A 24,876-nucleotide genomic window follows, 5' to 3' on the forward strand; every position below is an offset into this window, starting at 1 on the left:
TTCAAATGGTAAGTACCTCTCTGGCACATTCATCTGCACAGGAATGACATTTTCTCACCAGGATAAACAATTGACATCAGAAATGTCTGAAATGAGTCTTTGCTTATTCAACAAAGTGTAAAAAAAAAAAAAAAAAATCTTTACCTTCTTCATCTTTAAGTCTTGCTTTCCACCATGTCTCACTCTGTGCTGTATACAGTTTAATGCTGCAAGTGCTCCTGTTAGGATTTAATAACTTAGATCTGAACAAATTAATTTTTCTTCAACGTGAAGACAAAAACGGGTGTACCTGGCATAAAAACAGGGGTCAATGTGTGTGCAAGTGTCTTTATGTCTTTCTGTGTGTCATTAGTGGGTGGGTGTGAGTGAATGAGCGAATGGTCGGAGTGTTTTGTGCACATATGTGCGTGTGTGTGTGTGCGCGCGTGCGTTCTGGTGTGGTTGTTGGCCCGTGCCCTGGAGGCGGCTTGGACCTCCCTCTTATCGGGAGGCTGCTGGGTGGTTCTTGGGCACCAGTTTTTGACTCGTACCAGGCTAGCCAGCCTCTACCACGGTCAACTGCCCGTTGCTTCGGGTCTGCTGGGACTCTCACCCTTTGGCCTTGAGCACCCAATCTGGGGCCTCCCCTCTTCTCCTGCTGGGATGGGCATGCGAGATGTGTGGCCTCAAGTCTTCTACCAGAAATAAACTTCCAAGTTTTCACAGCTTTACCCACGTATGAAGTGTGTCAGTGATGTCTGACTGTGATATTCACTGTATTCTCTTTAGTGGGCAACATGCCTGGGTGGAGCTGTATAACTACCTTCACTTATGCAGGTACGGCACTGTCTCCAGAACAGTTAAAGAAAGCACAGCACGAACATTAGTGTGTAGCCTTGTGTAACTGTGTACCTCAGTATCTGCGGTGTGTGCTTTACCTACAGCTTCAACAATGTTTGCACACCCAGTTATTATCCTCTACGCTGACAACATGAAGACAAGATCTGCTGCAGTTCTTCAGCACACTCTTTAATCATGTCAGAGTTATTATGCATCAGTCTACATGATTCTGTCAACCTGTAAAACTATCCCCACTGTCAGAGAGGCTATTTTCAGTAGTTAATATAACTTATCATAATTTTACTTCATTTGGTTTCAGTTCAATAAAAGCGGCCATCACTGTGTTTTCACCTTTGATTTTAACTTGTGCTTCACAATGTACTTGCTCAAGGGCAGGTTATTTTCTACACAAATAAACACAGCACCTTATGACCAGTCAATTCTCTTTTAAAAAAAAAAAAAAAAAAAAAAAAAAAAAAAGTAATTTGACTGAGATCTAGTTTAAAAACATATCCTATTATTAATACAAATATATACATTCTTTAAGTAGGGAAGAAATAAAAAATACAATAAAATTAATCTATAAAACAACCAAGTTCTATAAAAATATTTTCAGAGCAGCTGCAACTTCCCCTGAAGAACAGCACAGGCTTTACAAAAGCAATAACAGGGTACAGTCAGGGATTTCTTTTACTTGGCCCTGCACATGAAATGTGGAGTGCATAGCCTTGTGAAAGCTATTTGGCATTGGGGGGTAGGTAGTAAGGGTGAAACAGTCTTTCATGGGCACAGATTTGCAGCGCAGCGTGTGTGTGCATCAGTAACCGTGGAAACCGTGATGTGAAGTACCCAACGAAGCCTTCGGGCAGCTCACCAAGAGTCTCCTGCACCTCTGGTGGGAGCTCGTGGTAGTGATGCTTCTGTAATGTAAATGCAAAAAACAAAACAAAAAAAGTCAAAAACATAAAAAGTTGAAGATAATTCTGCATGAATCTAATGATTGTAATGCTGGCTGACCTTATTCCTCATGGCTCTCAGCAGGTCTCTCACCGAGTTTCCTTTATAGGTCCTGAACCGCCTCAAGTCTGGGGCGCCCATGGAGGAGGAGGGGGGAGAAAAAACAAAACAAAAAAAACAAAACAAAGCATTACAGGTTTATTGTCCTGCACAGATGTTAAGCATGCATGTAGAGCTACGAGGTTGTGTCTGTGTGTGCAAACCTGTCTGCAGAGGCACGGAGATGTGCATCCTCCAGTTGGTTCGGACGACTAATCTTCCTGCAGTTTCTAATCTGACTACAATTGGACTGTCTGCAGGCTCCTTCTCTATGCGGTCACTCACATCCTTTAAACAAACATAGACATAAAAATAATAAATAAATAACACTGCTCACAGAATCTGCAAACACAAAGCAAACAAAAATAAATTCACCACAACATCTTTTCATAGCCCATCTCTAAATCTCAATATCAATAAAGTAGAACGTTTAAAGTAGAAATAATAAAAGTAATCATTTTATTATTAGATTTCAATGTCTACATGCAGCTATAAACGAGTGACCACAGAGCAACTGAGGCAACACACCTGGAAAAATAGCAGCTGCTTCTCGGGGCTCCAGAAGAACGGATGTTTGAGCACGCAGGCGGTGGAAGGGCGTGACTCCACCTCAGCACTGATCATCTGCTCTATCAGATCCTGTGCGATGACATCATCTAATAAGACCAGCAAATATAAATGTTTTCCAGTTAGTAACATGTGATGTGATCTGAGCACAGTTTACAAAAGAGGCCAATCAAAGCATCAATTTCACGCAGGTAACTGGAAAAACTGCAGCCAAAAGCATCTTTGAACTGATGAACCGGTTCAAAGTCTGGTGGCTAAACGGTGCTCACGTATGAAAGCATGGACAGTTTTCCATTTTCACATCATAGGACCTACTAAGGAGAGAGGCACGAGTGAAAGACACTCACCATGTAAATCCTCCATAAAGTGTGAGAGCGAATACTCTCCTGACAGGATGTTGACCTGTCTTCTCAGTGCATCGCCAAAGGGGTGCTGCCCCCTGCTGATTACGTAGTAAAACACACAGCCTGCTGAAAACACGTCCACGGCTGCTGTCTGGAAAGATGAGACGAGAAACACCTTTACCAACAGGCCAATGAAGTACTTCTCACTCTAAAGACCAACCTGGCTTATTATTGAGAAGAGTTTAGCAGTTTTTATAAAGATGTTTGCAGCCTACCGGTTTATTTTCAGGGTTGTCTCGCAGCACTTCAGGAGCTATCCACCCTTCAGTTCCTGGTATTCCAGAACGCAAAGAGAAGCTGCTCCGACCGTCGGGAATCTTCTTACAGAGCCCAAAATCCGAGATGAGAGCTCGGACCCGACCCAGTGCGCTCGGCCCAGAAAGCAGGATGTTTCTAGGCTTCAGGTCACGATGGACTAGACGGATAAAGGAAAGGTAAGTAATAGTGTATGTAAATATACGTGTGTGTGTGTGTGTGTGTCTGTCTCAGACCTATATTGAGTGAGTGGAGATGTGAGAGGCCACACATGGTCTGTTCCAGCAGAGTTATAGGACTCAGCTCAGGAAAGGAGGACGGATCTTCCACATACTGCAGTGAATACAGACAAAACAAATGTCTTAGAGATAATTCAATTAACAGTCAAAGCGGAGATCTCAGTGACAGTCCACTGTAGCGCCAACCTGTTGCAGAGTTGCGGTGCACAACTCGATGGCGATGTAGGTGAAGAGGTGGTCTCGCTCTGTGCAGAAGTATCGGATGACGTTGGGGTGCGTGTCGGACTCTCGCAGGAGCTGCACCTCTCGCTCTGCCACCTCGAAACACTCTGGCAGAATTCGCTTCACGGCAACGAGGCGGTCGTCAAATTTACCCCTAAAATCCCCATAACATGATTATGTGCATGTGTGTTGTTCAAAAAGATTTCGATGTTTTGCTGTTATAGAGAGTAGGAGTACGAAATACTGACATCTGTGTGCTCTATATTTTGGTGCTTGTAATATTTTCAAAGACATGAGTCAAGTTTTTCAACCTGTGGTCACCTTAGCTTTGAATGAGTTCCTATTCACATCCAGTCACACCACTAGCTATAGTATAGACCTTAGTAAAGTCAAAAAACACAATCAGATAAACATCCATTTCTTCCCTCTCTAGTTTTTAACTCTTTACCCATTCACAGCCTACCAGGAGTAACCCTTGAAACCTTTGTTTCCTGATTGGAGCGTTTCTGTATTGATGCATGCAGGTTAGTGAGGATTGTCTCTGCCTAAGCAGCTACCCTCAGAAAAATAAAATAAGAAAACTATCCTAATGGTCATCAAACCATGTCTTTATTGACATACACTGAAGTGTAAAAACTCATCATTTTGGGTGCAGAGGAGGTGTCGTCCTCATCCTTATTAAGGATAATGATTAATATCGTAATCATGAGGAAAACATACAGAGAATTAGTGCTGTTTGTGATGGGCACTGAAAACAGCGTGCTACGTTTTAGATGCTTAAGAATTCTTGACAAAAATATGATACAAGTTTTCTCTTTTGCTTAAAATCATGAAAATCCACTGATACAGTTTTCTGCTTACAAACATATCGTACCTGAAGACAAATGTTCCTGCAGAGCCGTGTCCAAGCACCTCAGAGGGACTGAAGCAGATTTTACCCACGTGCACCTCCTCACTGTTTTCTTCTGAGAAATAGAAAAAAAAATAAAGAAAGGAAAACTAAATGTAGCTCATCTTTAAGGTGAAGGAGCAACAGTGATTCCCCCCCAGTAATGCTTTCTGTTGAGTTTTTATACCCAAAAGCATCTTGAGGCAAATTTGCCAAATATGCTGCGTTTCACCTGCTGTGGGTTTGTGTCCATTCTTGCCATTTTTATCTCCATGCGATGTGTTGCTGCTGCTGCGACTGTGAGGACTAGGTGGAGCTTCTGTAGATGCAGGCAACGGGTCTAGGTGTAGATATGCAGTCTGAATAAGACTCTTGCAGGTATTAAAACTTATACTGAGCCCAGGTTAATCTGGGCCTCAATAATGACAGGTTTTATTAATTCTTCATTTCTCATCACCATCACTGCACTCACAAGCACAGAGCGATAGAGAACTTGGTTTTTAAGTTACACACCGCTTGAGATGTTTGCATCAGTAGAAGGAGGTGGGTCTGAAGAAACCAAGGTTTGTGCCTGCGTATTTGTCTGCATGCGCTGGAGACGAGACTCAAAGGCTTCCTCCAGCTGTCTTTGAGCTTTCAACTGCTGAGCTGCACGCTGGAGAGACACATATCGATATACAACACATCAAACAAGAAGGTTGAGTTCAAAAGGTCAGTACTGAAAATATAAGATTAGTAAACTGTCCACACACTCAAAAACATGGCAACTGCGATTCAGTCTCAGTAGTGTGGAAACTCCACATAAGCCAATTAAAAGAAGCTTAAAAACAAAAACAAGACAAATAAATGTGCATTTTATCTGCAGTTTGTTCCATAATCGCTGTTTCAAACTATGATTTATTAGATTAAGTGGGGAATATACTTTTTTCTTTGCTAATCACATACACTCCGTAGCCTATTAAACTCTGCAAAAACAATACTTAGGAAATGCATATATATGCAGGAAGGTGCTACTGAAGCTGTGAGGATAAGCTTTGCTGTAAATATGATTTGTCTATCACGCAGTGGCATTGAGCAAATAACCTGCTGCAATAACTGAATGTCCTGTTCATGATATGTGGCGTGACACGATAACAGCCTGAGGCTTAGTTACTGTATCTGGCTGAAACCCGTCCAGATAGCATATTTGTTTCTATTCCAAGTGCTGCTGAGGGGAGCTTCAACAGCCCAAAAAATGAGACGCAGACACAAAAGAGGCTGCATTTTAAAAAGCATTACAGCCCTCGGTTTTTCAAACCGAGTGGAAACGCTCTTCATCTCTCGCTTGTACTGTCACCATTCATTACCAAGCCCGCATGAGTAAACAACAGCTGAAGATGAAACAATGATCTCTGTTCTCTAAGGGTCAATGAATGACATGCTGGAATAGGAACACAGCTTTCTAACTTAAGTAGAGGAACAAGGTGGGTGGAGGAAAACTGGGAGCAGCAGGAATTTTTCCATCACACTGTTTTGGATTTAATGACAATCACAGGTCACTTACAGGGGCATCCCACCTGCCACCATTAAATCTGAGCACCTTTGTCAGAAACCCAGACAAAACCATAAATTCTCACCTTTGTAGTTTGCTTTTCTTTCTAAAACATGTAATGACTTTATTAATGAGCAGCGGTTTACTCCCATTTCTCATGTTCATACTAAGGCATGCTCATAAGCTTATATGGGTGATACTGCATATTATTGATTAGAAAGGAGGGTTAGTGATCACCTCATTTAATTCTTTAAAAAAAAAAGAAAAAAAAGAAGCAAAAACTCACGATGGGATATGTGAACATGAAGGCGAGCCATCCTCCCAGCAGCAGAGTCACGACAGCCAGAGTCAGACGGTCCTGAGTCACATAGAGAGGCAGCACGGTGGCTGACCTCTGATCCTGTCCTGATGTCTTCCCATCAGCCCCTCCTTGGTTAGCCTTAGCGTCACTATGTCTGCCAGCTAATGTTTGAAACTGAGATACACAAGAAAGAGAAAAAAAAAAATATTAGATGATGAGGATACTTTTTTTTTTTTTTTTTTAAATTTTATTTTAAGTTGTGACTCACATAGCGCTGATGGTAGTGGGAGGCAGGGGACAACGGGGAGGCAGTGGAGGCAGAAGATCGAGGGGGGATGACCGCCTCACCAGAATGCTGCAGGGTGGTGGGAAAATCTCTCAACATGGTTGTGTGGGCTACTGGGGGGAGCTCATGGTGACCTGAAGCAGCAAAACACAGATCAAATACATTTACATCTGCACAAGTTTTTTGTGGGATTTTGTCGTTTTGTTGCTTGTTTGTTTTGTTTGGGGGTTTTTTTTGGGGTTTTTTTTTTGGGGGGGGGGGGGGGGGGGTTTGATGCATAAATCAAAGACTTTGCTCATACACCAGAACTCTTACCATGAAAAATAAAGAAAAAGGATATTAATCTTAATGCTCCACTGCTTATGTGAATATCATTTTTAATATATTTAAATACTTAAATAGATAATTATTTAATGTAGCAAGAGTATATATGCACTAACTTAGAAAATGATACACTAAATAAATATCTCCATTTTGACATGGGTGTGTATTTGTTTGCATTTGTACTGAATTAGTTATTTTCCTCATTAATCATTCCTTACTGACAGTGTTGTTTTCGGCTAGATTAATTAGGTCTACAGCGATCTAACAAGTGGAGGCAGCCATTACATTTGTGAGCCAAACAATATGCATAAGACTGACCCCATTGCACTCTTTGGATAGCAGCCCACTCATTTGCATACTGAAGCAGTATGCAAATTATTTGAGTAAAGGATAGATGAATTAGCAGAAAGGTAAATAAATACAGAAGCAAATGAACACACAAATTCATGTTACGTTCTGTGAATCGATAAATGCTTCATTTTATTATTATTTTTAATTGATTTAAACGTCATTTATGTCAACACTTTTATTTCTGAGTTTGTGCCTGTGAGGTTAGCCTGCAGCTCACTCGTTTTTCTTCACTGCAATTTTCTCTGCAAGGAGGTGTCATTGTTATGTTCAGGTCAGCTTTTTTTTTTTTTTTTTTTTTTTAAATACACAGAAATACAAACCAGCAGCCATTTGTCTAGTTCTGGACAATAACTTCATTAATACAAATGTTGTCATTTCTGTTGATTAGTGTCTGAAGGACTCATTTATTTTTAATAAAGAAAGCTGTCTGTGTGTTTGAACACGTTTACCTATAAGCAGCCAGTGGTTTTTCTGGCTGTTTATGCTCCCCGGAGGATAGCGCACATCGGTGGATGGTGTGATCTCACACTCCCCCCTCTCTCTGACCGTCACCTCAGCCGTCAGTGGACCGTCGATCCGTGCCAGGGTCAGTCCCCGAGGCTGCCGTGGCAACAAAGAGCACAGATGAGTCAGGAGTGGACTTTCCCCATTATCACCTCAATCATCAGCTGACTGGATACACTGTTTAGCGTTTACAGATGATGATATTAGAGGAAAGTGGGTGCTGATGTTTGGATATTAAAACTGATTATATATTTGAACTCACCACTAATGAGACTCCGTGGTGCACAAGAGAAGTCGAAGCATAGAGGTGGGAGTCCAGCTTTCCCACATAGAGAGTGGGCCTTAAGGAAATAAAAGCTGAGTTATTTTAATTCAGTCATTGTCCAAATATTCATGAACCTAACTGTGCATCAAATGAGAGTCATGACTGTGTAGCAATTTAAAACATCATACGCTCTTTCCTGCGTTAGATCATCATGAATAACAATCAATAAGGAACTCAGAGACTGAACAAAACAATCCTTTATTCTTCAGTGAACACAATTCTTCTTACACAAGTTGAGTCTGTGCAGTGGCTTGCTCCTTCACAAACTGATAGCTCCACTTCAAAGTGGAGTGTGCATCTGCCTGGTTGCCAGCAGACGAGAATGTGAGAAAACGCAGTGTTTCCATTGCAAGGGACAGGTGGGGGGCGTGTCTCAGCGAGTCTCCAGAGTACAGGTAGACGCCGATCACTGGCGACCCATAGTTCTGACTCCAAAGGACATCACCTGGAAAACAACAATACGGGACTTAAAACCCTCAATATGACTGTTAAGGAACACATCAGTCATATGAGATGTTAAAATATTCACAAAGGGATAAAACCACACACCTCCCCCTACCTGACTCTCTGTCAACTGTCACAACAAGACCATCACCACTGGAAACAAGATGGGCCATTTCTATAAGGAAACCAGAGGCAACAGGTTAGTGTTGGAAGTGTCTGGGATCATTTTAACCAGCTGTTTACATGTAAAATATAACCTAGAGTCTGTATCAAAATACACAATAATGGATAATCATGAGTTACATTTGTGCAATGTCACAATAATCCTGGCAAAACAACTGTATTCACACTCAGCAACTGATTGTGCGTGCAGGGACGTACTGTAGTCTTGCTTCTCGTCGTAAGGTGGAGCAGAGTAATCGTTGTACGTGGCGTTCCATCGCAGCTCTTGTGTCTTCGTATCAAACATGGTAACAACATATTCTGGGAAAAACAAACAGTGACGCCCATCAACCTTCAACCCTCAGCCACGCGAGCGGGTGCAGCCACCTGTGCAGACGTACCTGTGCGTCCAATGTAGAGCAGGGGACTGTTGGGACAGATGGAGTCAGAGGTGGAGGTTGTTAAACTGGTTTGCTTTTCACCGGTTTCAGGATCCACCACAAACCACACATCCTGCTTTTTACCTGCGAAGATTATTAACGAACAGCAGCGATGTAGGTCAGAGTCTCCTTTTATGACAGTCTGTTTCACACATGCTGATAAAAAATGTAAAAAAAAAAAAAAAAAACAAAACAAAAATGTGCTAATCTGACCTGTATAGAGTATCCCATCAGAGCTCCTGCAGGGAGCTGCCTGTACCAGCTCAGGGATGGTAAAAGGAAGTTTCTGCAGATTTATCAATACAATAAATCAAACAAGTTATATATATATATATTTTTTTTTTTTTAAATATAAGAAATATAACACAAACAAGCATCCTTACCATCAAACCTTCCTGGTGCTTTCCACCGAGTACATATAAACTGCCATCATTGGGGTCTGGGAGGAAACCTGGTCTAAATGAAATGTGCACAAATTTAGAAATGAATCACTATCAAAAAAAAAAAGAGAACATCTATACAATCTATACAACAATAACACAACTTCCTTATAGAAATGGGCAATATGGAATCACCAGTTAACCTAACCCCCCTAACTGCATGTCTTGGGACTGTGGGAGCAACCCCCACAGACACGGGGAGAACATGCAAACTCCACACAGAAAGGGCACCATCACACCACCGTGCTGCCCTATCAATATATGATTCAAACTTAATTATATCAGCTTTGTCTTAAACTAAGGTTTGGAGTTTATTATTAAAACAGGATTTTCTGGTGTGATCCATGCTTTGCTTAAAGGCAATCACAAGACTTGATGAAGAATTTCCACAGTTATGTAAACTGTTTATGCATTTAGATGATAAGGCTTGTGGCTCACTCTTCCTGAGATAAGTCTAAAAGCACAAAAACGGAAAACGGACACTTTAAGGAAAGTTAAGCTATTATTCTGAGTAGTGGTACTCAGGGCCCCATGTCTGTGTGTCTCTATGTTACTTACTCTGTGAGGTAGACAGGAACTTGAATAATGGGGTCTGAAAGAATTAGAAGAGCAACTTCATGATGTATGTTTTTAAAAAAATAATTAAATACAACAGAGTAAACAGTACTGACTCCTTGTGTACAGACCTTCTCTTAAAGTCCATTTGATGTCTCCTGTCTGTTTGGAGACAGCATGCAGACTACCGTCCAGAGTGGAGACAAACAGGAGGGACTCTGGAAGGGTGACTGATCTGACCCCACCAACCTGAAGGGTCGCCAGAAGAAATTAGACACACACACACACTTTAGAACAGCTGTCTGACATTGAGGTCAGTCGTGTCATGTGTCGAAGATTTCAGCATAGCGCGCGCGTGTGTGTGTGTGTGTGTGTGTGTGTGTGTGTGTGTGTGTGTGTGTGTGTGTGTGTGTGTGTGTGTGTGTGTCTCAGGTCCACCACTGGGGGGTGGGGGGTTGATTGTAATGGCCTGCAGTGAGTTTCTACTCAATAAGTGCACTGTGTTCCTGATTTAGCAGGATATCCTTATTTGCCCTGCCCTCCAAAACTCGACACCATATGCCGAGGGGTGTTAACCTAAGTGTATTTGTATTACTCACGCTGTGGGCAGATACAGTTGTTTAACCAAAGTGGGGACTTGACTGCCTTTAAGTTTAATTTATGTTAAGATTAAAGTTAAATCACTTTAAGTCGAGATAAGTTCCCTTCGACTGTGTCTGAGAGTCCACCTCTCCCATATTTATACATTAGCAGGAGAGTAAACCTGAAGCAGAGGTACAAGTGAAGCAGGCAAACTAAGCTGACTCTCTCTCTCTTCCACACCCCCCCCCCCACACACACACACACACACACACACACACACACACACACACACACACACACACACACACAATTAACTTTCTTCTGACGAGTGAGCTAGCTAGCTAGCTAGCTAAAGACGTTAAAAGTCCCATCATATCACCGCAACTTTGCTAGAGCCTGAAATAGACACACATGCCATTTGGGAGTTCCGTTAGGCATAAATAGAAACACAAAAACAGTGTTCACAACAAGAGAAGCAGAAAGCGCCACACAACTCAAAGTTTACCTGAACCAGCTTGCCTTCCAACGACAGCAGGAGAAGAGACAGGATCAGGCGCCCCACAGCCCCCATGACCCCTAAAACACTTTGTTTCATGGCTCTTAATAAACGAACAACTGACGGTACTGAACTAAAAACAGAGGTCGAAGTCTCTTTCCATTTCCAGCGCCTGCCAGCCACTGTTCGTAAGTTAACCTCGGGCGTTTAACATCGCTAAATCCATGCGGACAGCCACTAAAAACGAACATTCAAAGCTCGAAGTGCCGCTTTAAAGCCATAACAAACGCAGCGTAACATCTCCTGTCACTACTCCATATTTCCGTGATGGGACGGATTCGGTGACGTCAGTAACGAACTGTCAAGCGGACAGGTGGGCGGGCCCTTTTCAAAGACCTACCCCAGCTGAGTGACAGGAAGCTACACCAATGAGAGGAGATATTTGGAGCAGAAGGGGAGGAACTGTGGAAATGGCTGGAACACGTGGAAAAAGACAACAGGGCAGGTGTAAACGCAACAAGAGGGGGTCTTTGTGCAATCGAAAGTAGTGGAGGCATTGTTTTTTGTTCTCTCTCAGCACCCCGCCCAAAAAAGCCTATACACACCTATCAGTGGTGGAAAGTCCGTTTAGTTAGGTAATATAACGAATTATACTTGCACTTCACTTTAATACAGGGAAGGAAATACTGTGTTATTTTTTAGTTTTAAAAAAGGTATCTGACCTCGGTGGGAATGAATGGGATTATTTTGCAGGGATTATGTTATCTGGGGAAATATTATACTTATGTTTACATTTCTCTCTTTTTCTTTATTTCACTTTTTTCTTTTTCTTTTCTTTTTTCTTTTTTATCTCACAACCTTAAGTGTATGGGCTAATTACCCTGAATGTGCTGATCATCTGTAATCATTTTCCTCTCTTTTTGTGTATATGTATAGAGGAAAAACTCTTAATAAAAAGACATTGTTTTGTTGTTGTTGTTGTTTTTAAGTATCTAATTTCAGTTTGGCTCTGAATCATACATTACCATTAAATCATCTTTAGTCTCATTACTGGAAAATGGGAAAGAGATGCAGTGGGGGTTTTTTTAAACATCCGAAAATAGATGGAAATACAGTATATAAGGCAGTTGTTATAATTCTGTGTAGCCTGTAGGTCAATATTTGGTATTCTTCAAAACAGCCTGAACTCTCTTAGGCAGCTTTCTTTTAATTTCTTTAAGTGATCTTCGGGAATAGTTCTCTGGGCTTCTTGAAGGACATTCAAAACTCTTCTTTGGGTGTTGGCTACCTTCTGTCCTCTGGTAAGATGATCCCACATTGCTTCAGTAATGTTGTGGTCCGGGCTCCAGGGAGGTCAATCAATGACTGATGGTGTTCCACTGTGTTTTTTTATTCAGGTATGCTTTACTGCTGTGTCAGGTGTGTTTGTGATCACTGTCACGCTGATCAGATCCTTTCCAGTTGGAATTAACCCTTGTAATGTCCTCAGGATTCCCATACTCTTGATGACAACACAAGGACAACACAAGGGTTAAATGGTGGAGCAAAATCAGACTGTACTTTTCTGTGTGCTGTGTTTTCAGTCCAGTTCTTGTGTAATTTAGCATATCTCAGCCTATCTATTTCATGAAGAATGGCTTCTTGTCGGTCACCCCTGTTGAGGCTTCACTGAACAGTAGATAGATCAGCTGAAGGGATTTCTCAGGTCCTGTGTCAGGACTTTACTGTTTTTGGTTTTTTTATTTCTTACATACACGACTTTCAGATATGGTTTATCTGATCTTTATAGTTTTTCTTCTTTTGAATTCAACTTTCACAAACTTTAAGGGGGGAAATGGTATCACCTTGTTGATACAAAAGTTCTATTTTATGCCTGTCAAAAATAGAACTTTGGAACTTTTGTACAATCAACTAAGAAAATGGGGAAAATATTATTTTTGTTACACATTGTATGTGTTTTTGTGAGTAACAACGTGCCTAGAGTTACAATTTAAAACTGATTCTTTGCAAAGTTGTCTATTTTGTGTAGAAACAAGACAGGTTCATCGTTTGAGTTAGCTGAATTCTTTATGCTCAAATGATTCAGATCAGTGTGAAGTGACTTGTGTCGAGACTGTGCAGTATGGATGGACTAATGTGTTCTATTTTATTCAAACTTCTGCCTCTATAGTATACTTAAAGGTAAATAGACCAGGGATTTATTACTCCACTTTCATGAAGCACTCACATACAGATTAAAAAAAAATGGCTTTAATGGATCTTTTAAAAATGAGTGACAGTTCCTCCTAATTTGCAAAACACTTATTCCTCAACCTGAGATCTGAAGACTTGACAAAATGCCTCCAGAACCAAAGCAGACAGAGGATTTATAGATGTTTTCTCAAGCTTCGTAGCACTTCCAGTGATAAGTAATTAGAGATTAAAATCAAATTTTGAATTGAGAAAGTTTAAACACAAATTACCTACAGAGGATCACACAGTAATTTAAAAACTCTTTATTTTTCTGCATACTTCCCCCTCAGAAATGTGAGCTAACATGCAGCCCAAGACCTTCACTCATGACTTACCAAAATACCGCATTCAAAAAATACTCTTTAAAGTGCCATTGCATGAGGAAACACAGACTGGGATAAAGTAACTTGTAAGCTGGTGCACTTTGGATATGATATAATGTCAAAAATAAAATAATGCAGACAGGCACTTTTGTCTTTTGAGGTATGCATAAAACAAATTAAACACACAGCTTCACAGACTGTTTTTTAAAGGCATGTGCTCGTTGTGCGCAGGCAGGGAAGGTGAAGGCGCTACACACAGTGCAGCGTCCGGGCCTTTGGCTTGGTATGGTCTACTGGTGAAGCACGCTGTCAGGTTTGGGGTATCCAAACAGCTCAAAGTCCAGCTCATACAGCTTGTACAACTGTCTCTGTGTTGAAATGGGAATCTGTGCAAACCAGTCTCTTTCCCAGCTGGCTGCAGTTTTGTTTTGAGCCCCTGAGGGGAACCGTATCAGATGATCCACCTTCAGAAGCTTCAACAGGTGCTCTGCATCTGTTTCCAGGGTTTCTAGCTTTCCGATAAAGTCATACTTCACCTGGCAGGGGTGGCACAGACGGTAGACCTGAAACACAGCAAAAGCAGGAGTATCATTTAAAAACTGCATTAGTTTGTGTGTGTTTGTGACTTTGTCTATCTGCCTCTAATAATTGACTGTTTGTGCACATATACTGGCATTCAAGAAAAAAGGAGACACACAACTCTACTCTTGTGTTTATTACTAAAATGGATTTGAATACACAGGCTTCCTCATTAATCCATCCAAAATACACAAAAAAATAAAGAAACGCTATTTAATCAGAGTCATGCATCAAGTCATGGAGGAGATTGCCTGCCTTCTGGAGTTACTCTCTGACAGTTGGACAGGGCCGTAGAAGGTCCTTAACCCATAAGTGGGAGTGTTATCTTCTGCTTTGTGCAAGGAGGAACAAGATGAGCACTGCCAGAGCCAGGCCACTGGTGTGAATGTACTCACTACCTGGCACCGTGGAGCCTGACTGCCGTTTGCCATAGAATACCAGAATTGTCAGGTCCACCACTGGCACCCTACCCTTTTCACAAATGAGAGCAGGTTCACCCTGAGCACATGTAACAGACGTGAAAGAGTCTGGGGAAGTCGTGGAGAACGTTATGCAGCCTGTAACATAGTTCAGCATGCCTGTGGTAAATGGTGGGTCAGTGATGGTTTGGAGAGGCATAGCATTGGAGGGATGCACAAACTTCTGTATGCTAGGCTAACAGCACGGTGACTGTCATTAGGTATCAGGATGAAATCCTTGGACCGACTGTCAGAGCCTACATTGGTGCAGTGGGTCCTGGAGTCCTCCTGGTGCACGATAATCCCCAGCCTCATATGACAAGAGTATGCTGGCAGTTCCTGGACGATTAAGGAACTGATACCATTGACTGACCCCCACGCTCACCTGACCTAAGTCCAACACCTCTGGGACATTATGTTTCACTCCACCCAGTGCTGCCAGTTGCACCTCAGACTGTCCAGGAGCTCAGCAATGCCCTGGTCCATGGACATCATCTCATTAGGAGAATGCCCCAACTTTGACAGGCATATATACAAGCACATGGGGGGCTAAATAACAACAACTCAAACAACATTATGAGTTGCTGAATTTTCATTTCCATCAACAATGTGACATCCTTTGGTTCCTAACATATTATGTAGTCCATAATAGTAGAGATGTCCAGCATGAATTTCTCCCCATTGAGATCTGATGTGTTTTCACAATGTTCCTTCAATTTATATTTATGTATTCCATCAGACATGCAGCACTTCACTGTGAGGTGCTTTGATAATACCAATTATGTAATATTTTATTTGATCTCTATTTCAAAACATAGCTCTCCAGCTAACTACTGTCCTTTCTTTTTAGCTATTGTCCCCTCATTCTGAATATCTCACCTGGGTTCATCTCATCTCTCTTTCTGAATATCTAATATGGCTGAGATATAACTGTGATGCAGGTATTGTGCTAAAAAACTCAAGGTAAAGCCTAGAAATCACCTATTATAGGGAAAGTGCTGCTTTATTGCCATTGTTATGCTGTTCCAGTGTGTAGTTTCCTTTACTGACAGCACAGTTTGTCCAAATACATTGCACCGTTGTGTTTGTACTAATGCACGTTGCATTAGTACAAACTGTATGGTCCATCTTTTGACAACTAAATTCATTCAAAGGATGTGAAGCAAGTCCACGTAAACCCTTAAATATGAAACATTCATACTTGAAATGTTTAAAATCATCAAAACTCAGAAACTTGAAAGTGTTAAACTGATAAAATGTGAATAACGCTATGCTAATTCACCTGTTAATGACCAGGTAGTGAAACAATACTCAATATGTCAGATCATTTGCCATTTGTCTGCCAGCAGAAAGAAACACAAATATTTTAGAAATCTGCCAAAAACGAGTTTAAAACTAAGAAATTATTTTATTTGTAGTCAAATAACAAGCTGAATTCATTTTTATACTGTCGACCAGGACTTCTCTAAGAAGTCTGAAAGTAATCAAGCATAAAATTCGACCACTACCAGATTTTCCTGTTCAGGAATTCAAATAAATGATTTGGCATCTTAATCAAAAAATAATCATGTGTTTTACAGTTTTTTCTCCTCTGTTTTTTTTGGATGACACAATAATTATATTTTAGTATTAAAAATATCATTGGGTGGATTACCTATTATAAGAAGGTTTTTTAAGTAACTACCAGTACTGTTAATTTATGGAAGCTGTGGAATAAGCCTTACAGTGGGTGATGGTCTAATAAATGTGTTAAATACACCCCATGATTTTAATGAACGATCTTTCCTTAACCTGCACGTGTTAAAATGCATGCGTCTGTTTGTGTGAGGCAATCACCTGCCGCCAGTGTTCGTTGAAGATGCTCTCTTTCTCAGTCTCTGGATCTAGCAAGTATGTGATAAACTGCTGAAATGTTGGTTTGATTCCTGCCTTAAATGCCTCGGCCGCGGTCTCTGGCAAATCCCCAGACACATTGCCATAACGACGCAGCATAACTGAGCCAAACTGCCTGTAGAAGTCCTGGTTGGGCCTTAAAACACACACAAATACGCACACTTCAGTGATTCATCAATGACATGGGCTACTGTTTAATGCAAAGTGAAGCACATTTCCTTGAACAGCAAACACACACCTTCCAAACTTGTTCCTGAAGGCAGAGATAAGACGCACAAAAGGGTCACGTACAAACAGAAACTTGGTGTAATGCTGGAGCTTCAGTGCCATCAAGTGGCGGGACAGGGAACCATAACGGCGCCAAAATCTAGAAATACACATAAAAAGCACTGTTAAAGATCGTGTTCTGGGGTTACCTCCTTTTCAAGTTGTGATAGTTAGATATGACTTGGATACACAAACTCTGCATGTCTGAATTCTGTGATAATTTGTGGCTGAGTCACAAGATGAATGAAGAACAAAGCCAGATCACATCCAAAGGGGAAAGGGATAGGTCTTGTGTAACGACGCAGACAGGAAAACACATGTTCGACTTCAATGGGCTACAGAGCGGTCTGCCTGTGCTGCAGCACCAAGCTCCGCCTGTCCTTTCCGCTCGGCCTTCCAAGCGTCAACTCACACATTTTGTTTGCGAAACACATTTTTAAATAACTTAAAGTGAGAATATAATTACTTCCAGGTTTTGGGGAATCTTCCTTTTTATTAATGCTTGACATACTTTCAATTCAGTCCAGTTCACATTTCAGAAAGTTGTTTGGGAGACATTCATCTTGGAGTATATATTTTTCTTGGCTGTGCAGCCTTCCTGTTCCAGAACATTTTGCATGAGGACTTGGTTATTTAAAACTATGGTGGTCTTGATTTCCTTGTGTGGCTTAAGGAGACAATTTTATTTATGACTTATCGACATTTTTCCCAAGAAACTAAGCAGGCAGAGTGTTCTGAAGAGCTACAGTGATGTATTTATAGTAAGCATCACCTGTTTAGCATTTGCCGTTCCTCTTTCTGGTGCTCACTAATTAAAAAGTAAATGCCAGTATCTCAATTATTCTCAAATCATTGACTCTTCCCTGGAGGTAGGATTAAGGCCGAGACCATTAGAGTGCAAAAATTATTAGAATGAGCAACTTAATTTCAGAGTAGGAAAAAAGTGGTACTGTTGAGGACACCAAGGTCATTCTGCTATTATAGCAATAAATCACAAGAAACAGGCTCAGATCAGCTCAGGAATGCTAATGAAATAGCTTTGTTTGTGCAGTGTGGATTCTGAAATATAATTCAGGAAGCAAGAATTAGAAAGAAAATATAATTTTAAATGTATAAATATGTAAATATGAGAGCGCAATTAGCAAAAGACTGAACAAGTATGTCTTGTAAGTTTGGAAGGGTAACCAGGAAAAGTGTTTTCTCACTAAAAAGAACCTGGCAGCACAGTTTAGGTTTGCAGCTGAACAAACCACAACCTGGACACTCTGCAGTCACTGGGCTGAATATGAAACTCGCTGTGTACCAAAGAATTATGGCGCCAAATACGAGGCCAGCTGTCTGACATTGGATCTGAAATCGGATCATGCGACAGGTCAATGATCCCACGCGCCGCAGTGAATCTATAACAGAATAGTTGAAAAATAAAATAATCCAAGCATTGCAAAGGCTCAGTCAAAGCCCAGACTTCAACCTGACTGAAATGCTGTGACAGAACTTTAAGAGAGCTGTGCATAAAGTGGGATTTGTGAAAACAACAGCGGGGGCTGAGCCAAGATGAACCTAGAAAATAATTAAATAGTCCCAGATCCTCTAAAACCTGTTAGGATATTTATTACCGCTCTCATTCATGAATTGTGTAATTAAACAACGAAAAGTTCAGAACTTAAACATATATCCACAGCTTTTACAATAATATTGTAAGATATTTTTAAATGAGAACCACTATGAGGATTAACAGTCTGATTTTTCGCTCTTCAGACACAGGTGATCCGGTCAAAAGACTTAAACTTGGCTAGCTGTGGCATTTAACTTCAACATTAATGAGAAATAAGCCCAAATTACAGCAGCACAAAATGCTGGCAAATTTACAATTACAGCTTTAATACAGTAGATCACTTCATCTCAAACAGACAACAGTTTGCTTTGATGACAAACTCTTTCTGCTTTCCTTCAGCACGTCATTTACTCGCGTCTGCTTATCTCTGGACGGGGACCTCTGCGCGTGTACTCCGATCTGCAGCATACTTTTGAGATGCTATTGATAAATAAATGACTTGGCTCTGTAACATCTTTTACAGCATCACAACCCACAGGTTCTAACTTGTGAATGATACAATGAATGATGCTCAGATTAGGACTGAATGTTTTCCATGTGTGGTTGTCCGCCCCTCTCTATCAGCCCATCACTGCAAAGCCAGGAAACTGTGGGTGTGATTTCTTCTGCATGTAACTTTTCATCACAACTTGAAAGAAGAAATTCTGATGTCGATGATCAGGCGAGTGGCTGGCAGAGAGTATTTCTAGGACAGTTTTGAGTCTCCTAACGCTGTGAATCCAGTTAATTTCTCTTTTATTTAGTTAATGTAGTTTTCACTCTCTTTTTGGCTTGTTGGAAAGGGGGAGGGGAAACAATCCAGAGCATCGGCTTTTGTACCCTGGCTGTGCATAAATGAATTCCCGCGTACCTCAATGAACTTTAGCAACTCTGTAAAGAAGCCAAAGCTCATCCATATCAATGTTCGAGACTGATAAAGTCAAATAGAAAATAATTACTTCAAGTTATTCAAGTGAAACTGGTTTTACACCCAACTGAATCACGGTGTGCGGCCAGGTTTTCCCATGCAAATAAATAATGATACTGGGTTATAAGTTGTCTGTTGTTGTTCAGCTCAGATCCAATTTAATTAATTTTAGAGCCTGATAGTGACTAGATATATTTTATGTCCTGACTCCTGATAAGTAAAATCTTAGATTTGAAAGAAGTACTTTCTTTTTCTTTTTCACAAGTCCGATCACTACTAAATGAACATTTATCACATCAACAGTACTTGGATAGTTATTATAAAGCTGAAACTGATACGTATAATATTTTTTAGAGAAATGAGCTGGTGGTGGTATAAATGGCAAGCTAGGATGAAGCTAAAGCAATAAACCAATTTATAGTTTGGATTAGAATAGACCGAAATCACAATATTCGCCGTGCATGGTAAAAAAGGGCACAGAGCACAAAAAATAGATACAGAAATCATGATGTGAGATTTTACTCATCATTAAAAACCTGATAAACCAGTTTTCATTTCACCAAATTAAATATTTACAAAAGTAAAGAGTTATTATGACGGTGCAAACACATCACCAAAACTGATCTAATATTTGTCCGTGTTATAGGTTCAATATTTGTGTGTCATACTTGGCAAATGTTAGATGCAACGTGGAGTTGTGTACAAGGTCAGCAGGTACAGCCTCTGGGTCAGTGTAGGGTTTCCCTGAGGAGCTTGAGATCAGAGACTGAGACAGAACCACCATCACTCGCTTCCAGTTGGTGCACGCCACCTAAACAGAGATCAGCAGCAAGGCAGAGAAGAGGGAAGAAAAGGGAAACCATTTAGAAGACAACGGGGACCATAAAGGAGAAGAACAATAATGAAGCAGTGTGATTTAAACATCTGCTTCTCCTCTTGTTACTTTCCCCACACAGTGAACTGACTCGCCACCCATATACACCCCACACCACACATAATCACTCACTGAGGCAGCAGTACCTTGGGAACGTAGCAGTAGATAATCTGGTGTGTATCGTCCACTATCAGGTGATCCAGTTCCCTGTTGGGGATCTGTGAAAAAGGCCGAGTCCTTTCGGGGACTTCCACGTCTTCCTTCCCTGAACACACGTCGTCAATCCTCTTCTTTCGCGCCTCCTGTTCCCTATCATAAGCAGAGATCTCCATCTCTACATCCTCCTTTGTTTCCTCCTTCCTCTGTGCATGATTTTGCTTCCCCTTCCCTTCCTCCGTATGTTCCTGAGCCGCTTCCTTTGGGCTAAATGAAGCACTAGAAGCGGTGGTGGAAACAATGGAGGAAGAAGTCGTGTGGGCTCTGCTGGCGGGCGTAGTCTGAGGCGGGCTCATAGTCGTCGGGGCACAGCATCCGGACTGAAGCACCTCGTGTTTGGGGTCCTTCAGCGGGTAGAGACTAAAGCCCCCAACATCATCCCAGTAGACAATGATAAGCAGGATCATAAACAAAGATCCCATGATGAAAGCCACTCGGAGACCACGCCACGTTCCCATGTTTATAGTGCAGCAAGAGCCGTAATTGGTGAATAAAAGAGGAAGAGTTTATCTCAGCTCCATTGTGGCCGCCTTACGGAAGGACAGACTTCCTGTTTGAAAGATTCAACTTAAAAAAAAGAAAGAAAGAAAAAAAAAACACAGGAAACATTACTAAACCTCGGCTTCTCATTTATAGCCTTACTAGGCACATTTAGACTGTGGTTAAAATGTTCAAGTTTGTAAGAAATAAAAAAAAACTGAAGCAATGAAACCACCAGATTTAAAAAACTGAAATACCACACTTTTTTTTTTTAAATCCATTAAAATCATTTTACACCTCTTCCATCCCATTTACACACACCAAAAAGTAAAACCATTAGTAGCAAAGAAGCACAGTAACAGTCATAACAGAGCAGATGTGGAGTGTGCGAAGACCCCACTAACGCAGATTTCAGAGAGACGTGCTGGAAATCACGTTAGGGTGGTTTCAAAAGTACTCCTCAGCTCTCAAATGCTTACAGAGCACTGTTAAAAAGAGGAATGTGAAGCAGCACAGTGCTAAACGTGCCCCTGTGGTGGTTTTCCTGAGAAAAATATCGATTTTGACTGATTTGCAAAGCATGTATTGTGTATTTATCTGATTGTTTGACTTAAAATTCACTGTGGTGGTGAACAGATGAAGCTCGACCTTCACCCGATGACACTAAACTGGATAAGGGAAGAAAATGGCTGGGTGGATGTGCACAGTGGTGCACAGTACTCTATGGCATTTGTTTCCATTTTAAAGAGAACAGCTGCCAGAGTATCTTACTAACTTGATGCCGGGCTTTATGATAGGCCAGGCTGTGTTCCTGACCTGTGTCATGTCAACCAGAGGCCGTGAGAACCTCAGGCTGCACCCTGGGGCGCCCAGCTGTCACAGGGAGATGTGAACAAATGGTTATGCTGATGAAGCAGCTTCAAACCAGGGGCTGCTTAAGGGTTCACATCCCTGATTGTTTGTCCCATAAAAAACATCTGCTATAGTGGAAAAAAATTATGGTGCCTTTTGAAAACCAGAAGAAAAAAATCAGACAGGGCAAGAAGCATCCTCCAGCGAAAGGTGTTTTTTTCCGCAGCGTTTTTCCTCTCATTGGTTTAAATTTAAACTCCGCGAAGACAAGACGAGCCTGTCTGGAAAATCAAACATCCACACAGTCTCTTCAGTCTTGCCACGCGCTACACACAAGCGCACGCGCGCGCAAAGGCACGCGCAGAGATCAACGGAAAAGATCCAAAACTTCAAATGTTCAGTGACAAGCTGCAGGCCCTTCGCCCTACTTCCCTTAGAATATCTTAACCATTTCTCACTGAAAGCAGCTTACTAGGCTTTATTATCTCTGTTAATATTTTCCTCGTTTAGCAGCAGACTCACCGTGACCTCCTCCCGGCCGTCGGACGGAAACAATCTCAGTTTACAGAGTAACCTACAGAGGTTACAATGCGCCCTTTCTGCGGCCGCACCGGCCAGTCCCTTCTCTCTCACGCAAACGGGACTCTTCCAGCTTCTCCTTCCCTGCAGCAGCCAACCACAGAAGGACTGCACCTCTTTCTCTCCACACTTTCATCCGCTCACACTCCGCTCATCATACCCAGGCTCTGAGGAGCAGGAAAGCCTCCTTTTGTTTCTTTTACGCCTCTCACTCAGGGAGCATCACGGCAGCAATTTAAGCCGGTCTGAACATTAATCTGTCTGTGAGGGAAAAAAAACAAAAAAAAAAACGGCTCATGACCTAAATCCTTCATATCACCCTGCAGAGGAGCTCCATAGTCAGTCCGCTTCTCTCGCTCTCTCTCCCCGTCTCTCTCGCTGTGTCCGGCTGCCCCGGTGATGAGACCAAGCGGGCGGGAGGTAGGGCGAGACAGAGCAGCAGCGACGACGGAATGAGCCCTATAATGAGGAAAGGCTCGCGAGATTTTGAAAATAGATTTTTGTTTTCAGAATCCAGCCACGCACTATTCCACGTGTTCCAACCCGCCCCCCCAACACACACATTTTTCTTTTCCCACACTGGTCTTGGGACTTCCAGGGAAAAACTAAAATAATTATAAATCTCTGTTGGTCCAGAGCCCGGGGAGAGCATAATCCATCTTTTTGTAGCTACAGTGTACTCTTATCCTCTAAGTGCTTCACATGCAGACAATAATAAAGTCAGTGTTTTGAAAAGAGAACAGATATAACGAAAATTACATTTCAAAAGCATAAAGATTTGGTGTTTTTTTTATTCCGCTACAGTGCTTTAAATTAAGTATTTATATTTTATACATTATCTAGTTTTATTATGGGAAAAAATAAACCTATATAAATCTGCCTGGTCTGTATGTGAAAAGTAATTGCCATTCAGCAAACTCATACCCCCAATTTCAGTTTCACTAGCCACACCCGTGCCTGATAATTGCAAGGCATGTTGAATCAAGACATCCCACAAAACCTGTCTGACAAGGTAAAGTAGAGCTCAGAGAGCTCAAAAAGCAACACTTCATGTCACAATCTAAGGACGTAGCTGAGAAAAAAAGTTAATGGCAACAATGGGAGAGATTAAGGTAAAAACCACTGCTGGAAAAAAAAAGGGGGGGGGCACAAAAGCTTTTGGGACTTTTGGGAAAATATTCTGTGGACTGACGAGACAAACACTGAAACTAACACAGCCTTTCATAAAAAGAACATCATTGCAACAGTTAAACAAGTTGGTGGTGGTGGTCTGGGGCTGGATTGCTGCTTCAGGACATGGAAAAGTAATTGACGGAAACATGAATTCTGCTCTCTACCAGAAAATCATGGAGAAGAATGTCTCATGCTTTGAAGCGGAAGCACCCTTGGGTTAGACAGGAGGACAATGATCCAACACACTACATCAAGCCTCCCGCTGAATGGCTCAGAAAAACAAAATGAAGGTTTTGGAGTGGTCTAGTCTGTACTCGAATCCAATTTTGGTGTTCTAGAATGACCATTAGCAGGCCGTTCATGCTGGAAAACCCTCCTATGTGGCTGTATTAAAACAGTTCTGTGGGCCTAAATTTCTCCACGGTGATGTGAAAGACTCATTGTCAGCTACTGCAAACACTTGATTGCAGTTCTTGCTGCCAAAGATGGCAAAACCAGTAATTAGGTTTAGATGGCAATTACTTCTCCACACAGGGCCAGGTAGCTTTGTATGACTTTTTTCTATAAAATTGTGATTTAAAAAGTGCATTTGGTATTTACTCCATTTTTATTTGCCTAAAATAAAAATGTATTTATTAATCTGAAATTGCTTCTTGAAGACTTGGTTTTAGGATTAAAGTTTAAACAAGCCTAGGCTAAAGGTTCAGACTGGGCACTTGGTTGTGTAAACTAAAATTAGTAATGAGATGTTTTGGAATACATTAAAGTCAGTGAGTGTCATCTGGTTAACAGAGAACAACTTTGAGCTAAAATGTAACAAGCGTTGATTGAAAGGACCTCAGATTTGACATTGCTGATAATAAGGTCCCAAGTCTGCAGTGGATCAGATGAGCAGCTGCTGAGAGACAGAAATGTCATATAACACAGTCTTAACCATTCATAAAATAAGAAGAACTATGAGACAGGAAGTCGACATTCTATCTTATAATTTAACATTTTTTAATTTCAGGAAACCATATTTGGGACTTAGTATCAAAATTTTTATTCAGTATGTCATCAAATTTGACTTCTATTTGAAGACACAGTAGCTTATACTTTCTTTGTTGTTTGAATAAAAAGCCAACTTTCATATGTTAAACTATGATTTTTTTTTCTCAGTAAGTCTGAATTTGAACTTGTTTTATAATCTGGTCATTTCTGTACAGTCAAAAAGTTTCAATTTTTTTTTTAAAAACT

At 41.2% G+C, this 24,876-nt stretch overlaps 2 protein-coding genes across 3 annotated transcripts; both read right to left on the reverse strand.

The window, feature by feature from the left end:
• Positions 1–927: 927 nt before the first annotated feature.
• ern2 (endoplasmic reticulum to nucleus signaling 2) lies at positions 928–11,541 on the reverse strand. 2 transcript variants are annotated; one of them, XM_085276357.1, is made up of 24 exons: positions 11,202–11,541; positions 10,246–10,363; positions 10,118–10,151; positions 9,503–9,575; positions 9,333–9,405; positions 9,081–9,203; positions 8,899–9,000; positions 8,633–8,692; positions 8,302–8,518; positions 8,011–8,089; positions 7,694–7,844; positions 6,552–6,703; positions 6,269–6,457; positions 4,965–5,106; positions 4,684–4,791; positions 4,437–4,527; positions 3,527–3,716; positions 3,338–3,434; positions 3,062–3,261; positions 2,790–2,937; positions 2,404–2,531; positions 2,040–2,163; positions 1,837–1,904; positions 928–1,739 (listed from the first exon to the last, which is right to left on the reverse strand). In XM_085276357.1, exons 1-24 carry the CDS (start codon positions 11,289–11,291, stop codon positions 1,557–1,559), a joined length of 2,940 nt encoding a protein of 979 aa, XP_085132483.1. In that variant the 5' UTR covers positions 11,292–11,541; the 3' UTR covers positions 928–1,556. The 2 variants fall into 2 exon arrangements, 1 of the variants encoding a protein (XP_085132483.1); XR_014892691.1 differs by lacking the exons at positions 928–1,739; positions 1,837–1,904 and having other exon boundaries at positions 2,404–2,514.
• Positions 11,542–13,422: 1,881 nt separating this feature from the next.
• On the reverse strand, positions 13,423–22,879 carry LOC146572317 (carbohydrate sulfotransferase 12-like). The gene is made up of 6 exons (XM_085276358.1): positions 22,411–22,879; positions 20,487–21,123; positions 20,135–20,277; positions 16,916–17,044; positions 16,621–16,813; positions 13,423–14,310 (listed from the first exon to the last, which is right to left on the reverse strand). The coding sequence occupies exons 2-6, from the start codon at positions 21,012–21,014 to the stop codon at positions 14,038–14,040; spliced, it is 1,266 nt and encodes a 421-aa protein (XP_085132484.1). The 5' UTR covers positions 21,015–21,123; positions 22,411–22,879; the 3' UTR covers positions 13,423–14,037.
• Positions 22,880–24,876: the final 1,997 nt, after the last annotated feature.

This window comes from Mchenga conophoros, linkage group LG6, assembly GCF_057382185.1.
Source record: "Mchenga conophoros isolate Kocher_MC1m ecotype Shallow Benthic linkage group LG6, M_conophoros_male_GT1.1, whole genome shotgun sequence".
Taxonomy (NCBI): domain Eukaryota; kingdom Metazoa; phylum Chordata; class Actinopteri; order Cichliformes; family Cichlidae; genus Mchenga; species Mchenga conophoros.

Bases quoted from the DNA above. Each gene is read 5' to 3' on its own strand.
- ern2 (XM_085276357.1), bottom strand. From the start codon at position 11,291: ATGAAACAAAGTGTTTTAGGGGTCATGGGGGCTGTGGGGCGCCTGATC. The intron at 6,704-7,693 runs GTAAACGTGTTC...TTGCTGCTTCAG, and splicing joins AAACCACTGGCTGCTTATAG to GTCACCATGAGCTCCCCCCA. The intron at 6,458-6,551 runs GTGAGTCACAAC...TGTGTATCTCAG, and splicing joins CCCACTACCATCAGCGCTAT to TTTCAAACATTAGCTGGCAG.
- LOC146572317 (XM_085276358.1), bottom strand. From the start codon at position 21,014: ATGGGAACGTGGCGTGGTCTCCGAGTGGCTTTCATCATGGGATCTTTG. The intron at 20,278-20,486 runs GTACTGCTGCCT...ATCTCTGTTTAG, and splicing joins TCTACTGCTACGTTCCCAAG to GTGGCGTGCACCAACTGGAA. The intron at 16,814-16,915 runs GTGTGTGTTTGC...GTGTGTTTTAAG, and splicing joins TTCAGGAACAAGTTTGGAAG to GCCCAACCAGGACTTCTACA.